This window comes from Oryctolagus cuniculus, chromosome 19 (assembly GCF_051225735.1).
Source record: "Oryctolagus cuniculus isolate XC-2025 breed Fujian yellow rabbit chromosome 19, ASM5122573v1, whole genome shotgun sequence".
Lineage (NCBI taxonomy): Eukaryota > Metazoa > Chordata > Mammalia > Lagomorpha > Leporidae > Oryctolagus > Oryctolagus cuniculus.
The window spans coordinates 68,304,432-68,318,007 of NC_142885.1; the positions used below are offsets into that span (position 1 = coordinate 68,304,432).

The window sequence follows — 13,576 nt, forward strand, 5'->3', positions numbered from 1 at the left end:
TTGTTTGCTGTAATATTTTCCGTCTGCAGTTAATTGATGGGGCAGGCGTGTGGAACGCCCTGATAGGAAGGGCTGCCTATATAGTGTCACTGTGACACAGCCACACACCATGGGTTTACGTGTTGCCTCTGGCCGGTGCTGTGACAAGAGTCGCGTGGTTGCTGCAACAGAGGCCTTAGGACCAACCAGACCTAAAACAAGGGCGCTCCGCCTCCTTATGGAAACCCCTGGCCAAAGCCTGCAACTGAGAGGTGCTTAGGGCTGTCAGCGTCGGCTGTCAGAAAACCTCGTCAGAGAGACAATACAGGGGAGCAGGGACTGTGGCAAGCTGGAGAGCACACTGCCCCTCTAGAGAGGGCATTGCCGGCAGCTGTGGCCCGAGCCCAGAGTGGGCAGGGCTGCGGTCTCTATGACGCTTTGGAAATCCAGACACTTCTGTGAATACAAGAGACAGTAGGGACTAAGAACATGGACTCGGAGCAGAAGTGTCTGGGTAAGTCCCAGCTCCGCCAGGTTCTCACTGCATGACCTGGAGCAGTTTTCTTGGTCTCTGTCTTCCCTGTAAGGTGGGGGTAGGAACAGCACTCCCCTCCCAGGGTGCTGGTGTTTAGTAGCCAGCCAACATGTCACGGCTCCCAGAACAGTGCCAGGTATGCAATACATGCCAGGTTAAGTGTTTGCCGAATCATTCTCCTGGTGGATCAACACTGGTGGTTGAAGATACCGCACCGCCCACAATGGCAGACCAAAGAAGGCACATGGAGGAACTGCTTTGAGCCCTGGGTCCCAGCTTTGCTTCCCCAGGCAGAGCAGCTGAGAGTCATGGGCATGGAAGTTGAATTTAGCTCAGCCACTGACCGGCTCATGGCCGTGGTGGAGGGAGCCGTGTGGAGGTGGGGTGGGCGTAGAGCCAGGCCAGGCTGGTTGGGGGTGGTCTGCAGGAACAAAGGGCTGGAAGACCACATCTCCGTTCCCTGCCCTCGGTCCCTGCCTGCTGCGCAAGGAGGCCCCAGGAAGGAGGCACAGAACTCAGAGTCTTCCGTTAACTGTCACTCTCTCCCCTCCCCCTTGCCACACACACCAGGGCCTGCCAGGACTGAGCCATTCCTGGCCACTCCCACAGGGACCCACACCCACCAGGTGCCCCTGCCCCCAAGAGTCCCAGGACCCGCTTGGGCTGTGGGTGGGGGAAGCACAGGCCTTGGGGGCTGGAGCACCTCAGGATGGGGGTTCAGGCCCCCCAGGCCTTGGCCCACAGGGACTCAGGGCAGACCAGGGGTGTAAGGTGGGGGGGGGAGGGACTGGCAGCAAAGCCAGGAGTCAGGTTCAGATGTGAGGACTCAGCCTGGCCCCCTGAGAGCCCCAGTGACGCAGGCCTTCTCCCCGCCCCCTGGGTGACAGGCATCCTTGCACCCTCGCCCATGGACCCCCTGCGGCAGTCCCCTTCCCCCTGCTCCTCCCGGCCCTCCAGCCCCAGGACCCCACCGTGCGAGATGTTAGGTCTCGTGGGCATTGAAGCCGTGCTGGACCAGCTGAAGATCAAGGCCATGAAGATGGGGTTTGAGTTCAACATCATGGTGGTGGGTGAGTGAGACCCCGTGTGCCTGGGTAAGGCTCCCCTCTGCACAGCCCCAGCTCCCCGTTGGTTAAGTGGTGGGCCAGAGGATGGCACCCACAGGGTGTTGTCATTGAACATGTGGGAGTCGCAGGGTCAGTAAAGACCAAGATGGCCCATGAAGCTCAGACCGAGCGGCGGGGAGCGGCCGACTCCGGGATGCCCCAGCGCACACCCAGGAGAACAAGCCCTTGTGTGTGTGCGCACTACAATAGCTGCTTTGTAAAAAGTGTTACTTATGCGAGAGTTTGAGGGGCACTGTGAGAAATGCCCACTGTCGCTGCTGTCATCTGGTCATTCCAGGGCAGAGCGGGCTGGGCAAGTCCACCATGGTGAACACGCTGTTCAGGTCCAAAGTGTGGAAGTCGACCCTGCCAGGCCTGGGGGTGACCACCCCCCAGACACTGAAGCTGCATGCAGTGACCCATGGTGAGTGGGCCATGTGCGTGGGCTCGCGTGCCCCAGCCCCCACCCCCAGCCCCGAGCCCTCACCCGCCCTGCTGCCTCCACAGTCATCGAGGAAAAGGGCGTGAAGCTGAAACTGACGGTGATTGACACGCCCGGCTTTGGGGACCAGATCAACAACGACAAGTGGTGGGTTCCAGGGGTGGGGGCTGGCCTGGCTGTCCCGCTCCCACCCTTGCCCCCGACCTCTGGGAAGCTCCCGAGCCCTGAAGCGGCCTGGCCAGGTCATCTCTGAGCCTGGCTTCCTCCCCTGCATAGTGGGTGCAGGGAGCTGAGTGTGTAAAGGGCTTGGCTTGCTGCCCGGGGCACAAGGAGTGCAGAGTAGGGACCGTGGTGTCACAGCAGTTAGAGGCCCAGCTCAGGTCAGCACCGCTGCGTCCGGCCACTCTCCAGCAGTGTAGGCTGGAGCCAGTTTCCTTCGCTGTCACTTGGTATCACCCTGTAGAGCTGTTCTGGGCTCTGAGAGCAGCTGGTGCACGCACACACTCTCATGTACATGTATGCACTTGTACACACTCAAGTATACACTCATATACATGTATACACTCAGATACACACACCCATATACACATATACACATGGACACGTGCATACATACTCAGACACACACACACACAGGTACACACTCATACACATGTATATGCTCACCTACACTCAATCACACACCCATATACACATATACACATGGACACGTGCATACATACTCAGACACACACACACACAGGTACACACTCATACATATGTATACACTCATATACACACACCCACATACACGTATATACATGGACACGTACATACATACTCAGACACACACACAGAGGTACACATACACATGGACATGTGCATACATACTCAGACACACACATACATACAGGTACACACTCAAACACATGGACACAGTCATACCTTCATACAGTCACATACATACAATCACATAACTCATGTACACACATACAGGGACACAGCCGTTCACTCGCATACACACATGGACATAGTCGCACACATGCACACGCACATGCATTCACATACACTCACACCGCCATACATGGACACAGTCACGCATGGACAAAGTGCACACACTCATATACACACGTACATACTCAGACACACACTTACACATGTACACAAATACACACTCAGGTACACACTCATACATGTGCACACAAATACGCACAAGCAATCTAACAACTCGCACGCACACACACAGTCACATATGTGCACATACACACCCATACACAGTCACACATGCACACATGAACACAGTCACAACTCACAATACACGGCTGGCGCCGCGGCTCAATAGGCTAATCCTCTGCCTTGCGGTGCCGGCACACCGGGTTCTAGTCCCGGTAGGGGCGCCGGATTCTGTCCCAGTTGCCCCTCTTCCAGGCCAGCTCTCTGCTGTGGCCAGGGAGTGCAGTGGAGGATGGCCCAAGTGCTTGGGCCCTGCACCCCATGGGAGACCAGGAGAAGCACCTGGCTCCTGCCATCGGATCAGCGCGGTGCGCCGGTTGCAGTGCGCCGGCCGCGGCAGCCATTGGAGGGTGAACCAACGGCAAAGGAAGACCTTTCTCTCTGTCTCTCTCTCTCACTGTCCACTCTGCCTGTCAAAAAATAAATAAATAAATAAAAATTAAAAAAACAACTCACAATACACATGCACAAACACACACACACCTTCACACACAGTCACACACATGGACACAGTCACCACTCACATACACCTGCGCATGCACACGGACACACGGACACAGGACAGGCTGCATACTCTGCAGGACCCTGAGGGATGACAGCCTGGGTGAGGCCCCTTGTTCAAAACTTGTAAGAACTGGGGGACCACAACCTCAAAGCACGCCACCAAGCACAGCACCCTCTAAGTTCAGAGCTGTGTGCAACCCCTCCACTCACAAACCTGTGAAGCCAGCCGCACACATGGCTTACTGAGCATTTACTGTGTGCCCACCTCTGCTGTGGACACAGCCATGGGCGGAGCGAATGAGTGTGCTGGGCTCCGTGGAGTTGCCACCGCAGGGCTGGCAGGGGCAGACGCAGAATGAAGCCCATCAGCTAACACAGCAGGTGAGGCTAGACCCAGGCACCCCAGAGAGAGAGACAGCTCCACTGGGGCAAGCAGGGAAATCGGGGGGGTCGTGGATACACCAGGGCGCCCGCAGCCGGCGTCACGGTCAGACAGAATGTGCCGAGTCTAGCAGAGGAAAAAAAGGCAGCGAGGGTGCGGCTGTAAGTGAGGTGATGGGGAAGAGCCCACTGAAAGGTGGCGTGTGGGCAAAGCTTCCCAGAGACGAGGGCACGAGGCGTGTGTGGTGCTGGGGAACAGCGCTCCAGGCAGAGGCCAGGGTGCAGGCAGAGGGCCTGGGGTGCCCTGAGGCCCAGTCTGGGGTGCCCAGAGGTCTCAGTGAGAGAGGACAGGGAGGAGCGGGGAGGGGCACAAGACACTGCAGGGCCTTGGGGGCCGCAGAGGTTCTTTCTGTGTGGCCAGTGGAGGTGGAACAGAAGAGCTGACCGCAGCCTGAGGGTAGGGACAGGGGAGAGGTGCCAGGTCGACACCCCCCCCAAAAGTGGGTGGCACTGTCCCATTTCAGAGACAAGCTGAGAGAGGCAGGGGCCTCTGCATCTCCCCATGGTACAGGGGAGTGGGTGACCACGCGGCCCTGGACAATGGGCCGCCCTGAGGGCGAACCCCTCCAGGGCCCCAGGGGAGGCGGGACGGGGTTCCGAGGGCAGGGTTCATCTGCCGCCCCAGCTGGGACCCCATCCTGGGCTACATCAACGCGCAGTACGAGCAGTTCCTGCAGGAGGAGCTGCTCATCACCCGCCAGCGCCACATCCCAGACACCCGCGTGCACTGCTGCGTGTACTTCGTGCCGCCCACCGGGCACTGGTGAGGTGGCCGGGCTGGCGGTGGGCAGGGCTGCCAGTGTGGGGCAGGGAGGAGGAGGGCAAGGGGTCCTGGGGTGGGCTGGGGGCTTCCTGCCCCTCACACACACTCCCCACTGCCACCACCGGCCCGGCCCTGCCCTGCCCGGGCAGCCTGCGGCCCCTGGACATTGAGTTCCTGCAGCGGCTGTGCCGGACGGTGAACGTGGTGCCCGTGATCGCCCGGGCGGACAGCCTGACCATTGAAGAGCGAGAGGCCTTCAGGACCAGGGTGACCCGGGTGCCTGGGGCCGGGCTGGGGCCAGTGTGGCAGGGGGCAGGGTGGGCAGGGAAGACTGAGGCCTCCTGTGTGCGGGCCCAGATCCAGCAAAACCTGAGAAGTCACTGCATCGACGTGTATCCACAGAAGTGCTTTGATGAGGACATCAACGACAGGATTCTCAACAGCAAGATCCGGGTGAGAGCCGGGGATGGGGGGCAGGCGGGGACAGAGGCCAGGGGACACAGATTGGGGGACGGAGGCTGGGGGACAGAAGCCGAGGAGACAGATTGGGGGAACAGTCTTTCTGTGCAAACTCTCCACCTAAACATTGGTCTCTACAACTCAGGAAATGTGAGGTGCTTCCTCCTGCCAGCTGTCACTACTCCATCCCCGGCCCATGACCCAGACACCTCAAGGGGATAGACCGCACTGAACGATATAAACAGAGAGTGTTGTTGCACTGTGGCGGGGTGGACCTTCACACACAGATGGGAGGAGTGAAAAATGAGGGGGCAACCTCTTTGGAACCCAGCCTGGCAGCTCTGAGCAGCTGAGCAGCAGTCACTGTGGGTCCCAGCTGCTGCGTTTCTGGGTGCACACCCAGGGTACACACGTGTGCTCACGCCTTGCGCCCCAGTGCACCAGCAGCGTGGCTTACAATAGCCAACGTGCAAAACAAGCCCATGGCCAGCAGTCTTTGCATGCCATGGCAAACTTCTTGCTTTTGTAAGTTGTCATTTGTTTATTATATTTGAAAGGCCAAGTGAGAGAGAGAGAGAAAGAGAGAGCAAGACAGAGAGAGCTTCTTTCTCTGTTGACTCACTCCCCAAATGCCTCCAACAGCTGGGGCTGGACCAGCTGGAGCCAGGATCCCAGAACTCCATCCTGGTCTCCCACATGGGTGGCAGGGACCCAAGTTCTTTTTTTTTTTTTTTTAACAGGCAGAGTGGACAGTGAGAGAGAGAGAGACAGAGAAAAAGGTCTTCCTTTTCCATTGGTTCACCCCCCCCCAATGGCCACTGTGGCTGGTGTGCTGCGGCTGGCGCACTGCACTGATCTGAAGCCGGGAGCCAGGTGCTTCTTCTGGTCTCCCATGAGGTGCAGAGCCCAAGGACTTGGGCCATCCTTCACTGCACTCCCGGGCCACAGCAGAAAGCTGGACAGGAAGAGGAGCAACCGGGACAGAATCCGGCGCCCTAGATTCTAGGGGGACTAGAACCCGGTGTGCCGGCGCCGCAGGCAGAGGATTAGCCGACACCAGCTCGGACCCAACCACTTGAGCCATCACCTGCTGCCTCCCAGGGTGTGCATCAGCAGGAAGGTGGCTAGGAAGTAGAACAGGGACTCCAATCCGGGCGCTCCAATGTGGGACGTGTGCGTCTTAACCACCGACCCGAAGGCCCGCACCACGGGAACAAAGCACTGACAGACATGCACCACACCACACTGCAGAGGGACCTTGCACACACAGGCCTCAGTGGAAGCAGCCAGTTGCAAAAGACCACAGAGTGCATGAGTCCGTTTTGATGAAATGTCCACAACAGGCAAATCCACAAAGCAGTGATTGTCGGGGGCTGGGGGAGCAGGCAGAGGGAGTAAAAGGTACTAAAGGGTTCCTTTTGGGGGGTAATGAGAACATTCTAGAGTTAGAGACAATGATGGTTGCATAACCTTGTGAGTATGTTAGAGTCCACTTTGAAGGGACGAACTATCTGGTGTGAGTTAGACCTCCACAGAGCTGTTAGGCAGGGAGGAGGGAGCTCCTATGTTCGTGTCTCTGAAGCTGCTCAAGTCCTGTTCTCAGTCTCTATCCCAGTGCCTGTGTGACACGGTCAGTGCCAGTCCACCCAGAGCCCCAGAGCCCCGGGACTCGTCACCTGTAGACCCCCGCTCCAGCCCCTTCACCCAGGGACTCTGCTCCCCCGCGCCGTGCTCCTGCCTGGATTAGGAAAGGGCAGCACGGTGGGCTCTCGGGGCAGTGGTGGCGAGGCTACTCAGATGCCCAAGAATGGCAATGCATGGGCCTGAGTGTCAGCTCCACTTCTGAGTCCAGCGTCCTGCTAATGCCCACTCTGGGAGGCAGCACATGATGACCCAAGTACTTGGGGCCGCACCACCCACCTGGGGACCAAGATTGAGTTCCAGGCCTCCAGGCCGAGGGCAGGGTGGACGTCTGGCCCAGCCCTGGCTAGGCCTCTAGCTTTGGTCTGGCCCAGCCCTGGCTGTGGCAGGTCTTTGGGAAATGAACCAGCAGGAGGAAGAAGTCTCTTTCTGTGTCTCTCTGCCTTTCAAATACTACAAAAATGAACAAATTAGAAAATAAAAAGGAGGGGTCAGTGTTGTGGTGCAGCAGGTTAAACTACCACCTGCAATACCCGGCAATCCCGTATGGGTGCCAGCTGGAGTCCCGGCTGCTCCACTTCTGATCCAGCTCCCTGCTTATGCACCTGGGAAAGCAGCAGAAGATGGCCCAAGTCCTTGGGCCCTGCCACCCACATGGGAGACCCGGTTGTAGTTCTGGGTTCCTGGCTTTGGTCTGGCCCTGTCCTAGCTGTTACAGCTAGTTGGGGAGTAAACCAGCAGATGGATGATCTCTGTTTCTCTCTGTCTCTGCCTTTCTCTGTTTCTCTCTCTTTCTCTGTCTCTCTGTCTCTCTCTCTCTCTCTGTCACTCTGCCTTTCAAAGAAAAAGAGGAAGGAAAGAAGGCAGACAGACAAACCCACACATGGTGTTCTGGAGTTTACAAGTTTACATTTCCGCTTCTGGGGCCGGCGCCGCGGCTCACTAGGCTAATCCTCCGCCTAGCTGCGCCGGCACACCGGGTTCTAGTCCCGGTTGGGGTGCCGGATTCTGTCCTGGTTGCCCCTCTTCCAGGCCAGCTCTCTGCTGTGGCCAGGGAGTGCAGTGGAGGATGGCCCAGGTGCTTGGGCCCTGCACCCCATGGGAGACCAGGAAAAGCACCTGGCTCCTGGCTCCTGCCATCGGATCAGCGCGGTACGCCGCCCGCAGCGCGCCGGCCGCGGCGGCCATTGGAGGGTGAAACAACGGCAAAAGGAAGACCTTTCTCTCTGTCTCTCTCTCTCACTGTCCACTCTGCCTGTCAAAAAAAAAAAAAAAAAGTTTACATTTCCGCTTCTGGCCCTGAGTGAGGAGACAACTGGAGACGGCTGGTTGACGGCTCTGCCGTGTGGCTTCGGTGGCCCTGCTGCAACTGCTCTGTTCTGCAGCCATAGTCGGGAGTGAGCGGGTGGGCTTAACTGCGTGCTGATGGACGTGATGGAGGAAAACGGACGGGGGGCACAGTCGGGCCCAGGAGCCACAGCCTGCCTCTTCCGATTTACCAAGTTACATCTTTGTTTTCTGAGGGAGGTGGAGACCAAGAGAAACAGAACTCCCACCCACTGCTTCACTCCCCCACTCCAAATGCCTGCACCAGGCGGGCCAGGCTGAAGCCAGGAGCTGGGAACTCAACCTGGGTCCCCCTTGTGGGTGGCAGGGACTCAGTCACTTGAGCCGCCGCCGCTGCCTCCCGACGTCTGCAGTGGCGGGAAGCTGAGCCAGACTCGGCCCTGGGACACGGATATCTTAACCACGAGGCCCCACAGTCACCTCTGCAACCCTCGTGATGACCCCGAAGCTGGTGACACTGTGTGTTTCACAGCTGGCGGGAGCTCCCTTTCTCCCAGGGCTGCTCCGCTAACCCTCTGCTGCACCGAGCACTTTGCTGCTAGCACCGACCGAGTCCCCGGGCCCCACAGAACTCCCATGCTCTCCACAAAGGGCAGTGCCCTGGTGCCCTCTCTCTGCCGTCTCTCCTCCACCTCACTGGGGGGCCCATCTGCCTCCCCTCCTCCCCCAGGACCGGATCCCCTTTGCTGTGGTCGGGGCTGACCGAGAGCACCTGGTGAACGGGAAGTGTGTCCTGGGTCGGAAGACCAAGTGGGGCATCATTGAAGGTTGGTGCGGGGCCGTGGGGCAGGGTGCAGGTGAGGGTGGCGGCCCTCCCGGGCCCGAGGTGCTCAGCCTACAGACAGGGCAGATGGTGGGCCTGGGGAAGGGTCCGGCTTCCCGGCTGCAAAGCCCTGGGCAAGACCCCCGACTCTGAGCAGACCACGCAGGGTGGCTGGAGCCACCACTTTGCATGGCGCCCTTGAATTTACTGTGTGCTGAGCCTGGCAGCGACAGCAGGACTGACAAGGGCCCTGACCACTGATGGGGCAGGGGGGACCCCTGCAGGGAGCTGGGAAGGCCCCTGAAGGTGAGAGAAGAGTGAGAGAGGAGTAGCCGCCAGGGCAGAGCTTCGATGGGTTACGAACAACGTGATCCATAGTGCAGTATGCCCCGTATGATAATGACCAGTGGACTCGCTGTGCCCTGGGGACGTGATAACAAGCGAACTAGTGAATGAACAAACTGATGAAGGAGAGGTGGGATCAGACAGAACCTCGTGGAGAGGGGCAATGGCAGGCGTCGGGAGCCCCGCAGCATGGGGTAGGCGCTTGCTCTGTGTTCGCGAGGGTGGGGAGGCAGAGCAGAGCCGCACTCAGTACCGTGTCTTGCAGTGGAGAACATGGCGCACTGTGAGTTTCCTCTCCTGAGAGATCTGCTCATCCGGTGAGGATGCGGGGAGCCCTGGGGCTGGGGACAGGGAGCCCCTGGGACGCCCTGTCGAGCGCTGACCAACCTCCCCCTGCCCAGCTCCCACCTGCAGGACCTGAAGGACATCACCCATAATGTCCACTACGAGAACTACCGCGTCGTCAGGCTCAACGAGAGCCACCTGCTGCCCCGTGGGCCGGGCTGGGTGAACCTGGCCCCTGCCTCTGAGGGTCAGCTGTCCAGCCCTGGGCCCTTCAAAGTCTACAGCAGAACCCAGGACAATCCTGCCTCAGCAGGTCAGCTGTCTAGCGCCGGGCCCTACAAAGCTTACAGCAGGGCCCAGGACAATGCCACCTCGGCGGGTCAGCTGTCCAGCCCCAGGCTCTCCAAAGCCTACAGCAGGGTCCAGGACGATGCCACCTCGGCGGGTCAGCTGTCCAGCCCCAGGCCCTCCAAAGCCTACAGCAGGGCCCAGGACAATGCCACCTCGGGTCAGCCGTCCAGCCCCAGGCCCTCCAAAATCTACAGCAGGGCTCAGGATGATTACTCCGTGGCAGGTCAGCTGTCCAGCCCCCAGCCCTCCAGAATCTACAGCAGGGCCCAGGACAATTCTGAGGATGAGTTCTGAGCACGCACAGGTTCCCAGCATGCACCTGTTTAGCAGAGCACCTATTAAAGGTGGACATTGTTTTTTATGAAACGCTGTGCTTGGAAAGCAGAGAGGTGTTTTGTAAATGATTGCTTTGTGCTACCCTCCAATAAACGTGTAGTTCTTTTTTAAGTTCCAGTGTGAGACCCAGGGCCCTGGGCAGTCTTGGGGACTAGAGGGCTTCCCCTCTGCCCCAGAAGCAGGGCTTGGTGGTAAACTGGACCCCTGGATCCATACCATCCGTTCAGTGCAGGCCGAGGGCGGGGCGGATGTTTAGGTTCGCAGTTGAGCCCTGCGTCCTGCATCAGAGTGCCTTGTTTGACATCAGGCTCCGGTTCCTTTCTTCAGTTCCTTGCTGATGCAGACCTGAGATGCAGTGGTGTCGGCTCGAGTGGTCAGGTCCCCATCACCACCTGGAGACCCGGATGGAGTCCCCGGCCCCCAGCTTTGCCCTTGCCCAGCCCTGGTGTTGCTGTTCCTGGGATGTGCCTGCCAGAACCCAGAGGGATGGCAGACAGACAGACAGGGTGCTGACGGGACACAGCAGCCAGCCAGGCAGAGCACCTGCTGCAGGATGTGTGAGCTGCATCCTCCCAGGACTCTCCAGAGCCCTCGGAAACAAGTGGGCTTCACAGAGTCCCACGTGGTCGGGGCCAAAGCTGACACGGTCACTCGTAACCTCTGCCACCGCGGGAGCTGGGGGATGTCCACTCTCCAGTAAGCAGCAAGGACCTGGTGCTCATTCAGTAAATGACCATGGCAAGTAGCAGTACCCCCTCCTCTGGGAACCCCTCCTGACTTCTGCAGGTACCGCCCTTGCTGGCTTCTCCATGTCTGCACCACGCGGTTTGTTTTCGAGTCAGTCTCCCCCTTTAGACTGCGAGCTGTGTGCGGGCAGAGGCGTCCAGCACGGGGCAGGTGCTCGGGACGCTTAGCCAGGTCTCACAGAGTTCACCAGCTTGCCCTTCCACCGACACTCCAGGCGGGCTCGATTTGGGGAGCTCCCAGGATTCGTGGGGACACGCACCACCTGTCCCCGCCATCTCAGAGGTGGCATGTCGCTGCATCGGGGCAGAGACAGTCCCAAGCGTGAGAGCAGCCCTCGGCAACACAGCAATGCCTGCAGCAGGTCCAAAGCAACCACCCTTCAGCTCTGCACCGGCTGCTTTTCCAGTGACGGTTCCCACGGAGCCCTCAGACTCCCGACCTGCGGGGCCGAGTCAGTCTCCGCTGCCCAGAGCCACAGGGACGCCGGGATGTGCAGCAGAGTCCACTGCCTCCACCCATGAGATGCCAGCAGCACCTACTCCGGCGAGACAGCTTTGGCACGTGGTCCGCATGGGTGCGGTCGCAGTCTCCGAGGTTGGGAGCTGTGGATAGGTGTACACGCTTGCAAAGGCTCCCACAAGGGTATCAGCAGACGGAGCGTCCTTCCACCAGCTGCACACACATCCGACACGTATTAGTTTCCTACTGCGGTGGTATGTGTTTTTAATTCTTCAATAATGCCACATTTTAGCGGGAAGTCACGTGGCGGCAGTGATGAGCTGGTTTTGAGGCAATTCAGCGTGATCCCAGCCGGGGTGCTCACTGATGGTCCCGTTCCATTCCAACTGGTGTTGCTCTGTATGTCCATAGAGCAGCACGGAAAGTGACCCCTCCGGCTACTCCCGCACCTCCGTGTCTGTCAGGAGAATCAGGTGTACCTTTCTGGTGGCTCCGCCTTCTCTTGTCCCTGATAGCTGAGTGCTTTGAACCTGGAGGGGACTGCATGCACTCTTGGCCCAGGGAAGCCGTCAAACTGGACAGCAGCAGGAGCAGTTTCCCTTGGGTACCCTTGCAGAGCTGGCTGCTGGATTTTCAAATTTGCTTATTTATTTGAAAGGCAGAGGGAGGGAGATACAAAGATCTCCCATTCACTGGTTCACTCTCCTAATGTCTACCACAGCTAAAGCTGGGTCAGGGAACTGAATCCAGGTCTCCCACGTGGGCGGCAGGGACCCAACCACTTGGGCCATCACCTGCTGCCTTCCAGGATACACATTAGCAGGAAGCTGGACTGGGGGTGGAACTGGGACTTGGGAGTCCCAAACACAGTCTTAATTTTTTTTAATTTAAAAGAGCTACAGAGACTGATGCTGCAGCTCACTAGGCTAATCCTCTGCCTGCGGTGCTGGCACACCAGGTTCTAGTCCCAGTCGGGGCGCCAGATTGTCCCGGTTGCCCCTCTTCCAGGCCAGCTCTCTGCTGTGGCCAGGGAGTGCAGTGGAGGATGGCCCAAGTCCTTGGGCCCTGCACCCCATGGGAGACCAGGAGAAGCACCTGGCTCCTGCCATCGGATCAGCGCGGTGCGCCGGCCGCAGCGGCCATTGGAGGGTGAACCAACGGCAAAGGAAGACCTTTCTCTCTGTCTCTCTCTCTCTCACTGTCCACTCTGCCTGTCAAAAAAAAAAAAAAAAAAAAAAAAAAAGAGAGAGAGAAAGAGAGCGCTACAGAGAAGAAGCAGAGGTAGAAACAGAGAGAGATAGAAGACAGCGAGCAATATCTTCCATCTGCCATCTGCTGGTCTACTCCCCAAATGGCTGCCATGGCCAGGGCTAGACCAGGCCAAAGCCAGGAGCCAGGAGCTTCTTCTGGGACTCCCACATGGGTGCAGGGGTCCAAGGACTTGGGTCGTCTTCTACTCTTTCCCAGGCCTTAGCAGAGAGCTAGATCGGAAGTGGAGCAGCCGGCTCTGGAACCAGTGCCCATGCGGGATGCTGGTTATGCAGGTAGCGGCTTTACCCCCTGGACCACAACGGCAGCCCTCAGGGTCTTAGTCTCAGTGGGGGTCGGAGTCCTGGCTGCTAAGCTTCCCACCCAGCTCCCTGCTGACGGCCTGAGAAGGCAGCCGACCACCGTCCATGTACGCGGGCTCTCGCAACCCCTGTGAGAGACCCTGGCTCCAGGCCTAGGCCTGGCCCAGACCCGGCTGTTGCAGCCATTTGAGGAGTGGGCCATCAGGTGAAAGATCGCTTTCTCTCTCTGTCTCTCCCTTGCTCTCTGTTGCTCTACCTTTCAAATCAGTCAATAAATATTAAAAAAAAAA

General features: G+C 58.6%; 1 protein-coding gene and 1 pseudogene across 1 annotated transcript; one reads left to right on the plus strand and one right to left on the minus strand.

Moving 5' to 3' along the window:
* Positions 1–1,402: 1,402 nt before the first annotated feature.
* SEPTIN12 (septin 12) lies at positions 1,403–10,620 on the plus strand. Its single transcript, XM_070064003.2, has 9 exons — positions 1,403–1,584; positions 1,919–2,044; positions 2,128–2,209; positions 4,845–4,982; positions 5,132–5,249; positions 5,340–5,435; positions 9,100–9,196; positions 9,803–9,854; positions 9,939–10,620. The coding sequence occupies exons 1-9, from the start codon at positions 1,422–1,424 to the stop codon at positions 10,465–10,467; spliced, it is 1,401 nt and encodes a 466-aa protein (XP_069920104.2). The 5' UTR covers positions 1,403–1,421; the 3' UTR covers positions 10,468–10,620.
* LOC149120641 (uncharacterized) lies at positions 2,507–3,420 on the minus strand (annotated as a pseudogene).
* Positions 10,621–13,576: the final 2,956 nt, after the last annotated feature.

Coding starts and splice junctions, on each gene's coding strand:
- SEPTIN12 (XM_070064003.2), top strand. CDS start 1,422: ATGGACCCCCTGCGGCAGTCCCCTTCCCCCTGCTCCTCCCGGCCCTCC. Junction 4,983..5,131: donor GTGCCGCCCACCGGGCACTG/GTGAGGTGGCCG, acceptor CTGCCCGGGCAG/CCTGCGGCCCCTGGACATTG. Junction 5,250..5,339: donor GAGAGGCCTTCAGGACCAGG/GTGACCCGGGTG, acceptor GTGCGGGCCCAG/ATCCAGCAAAACCTGAGAAG.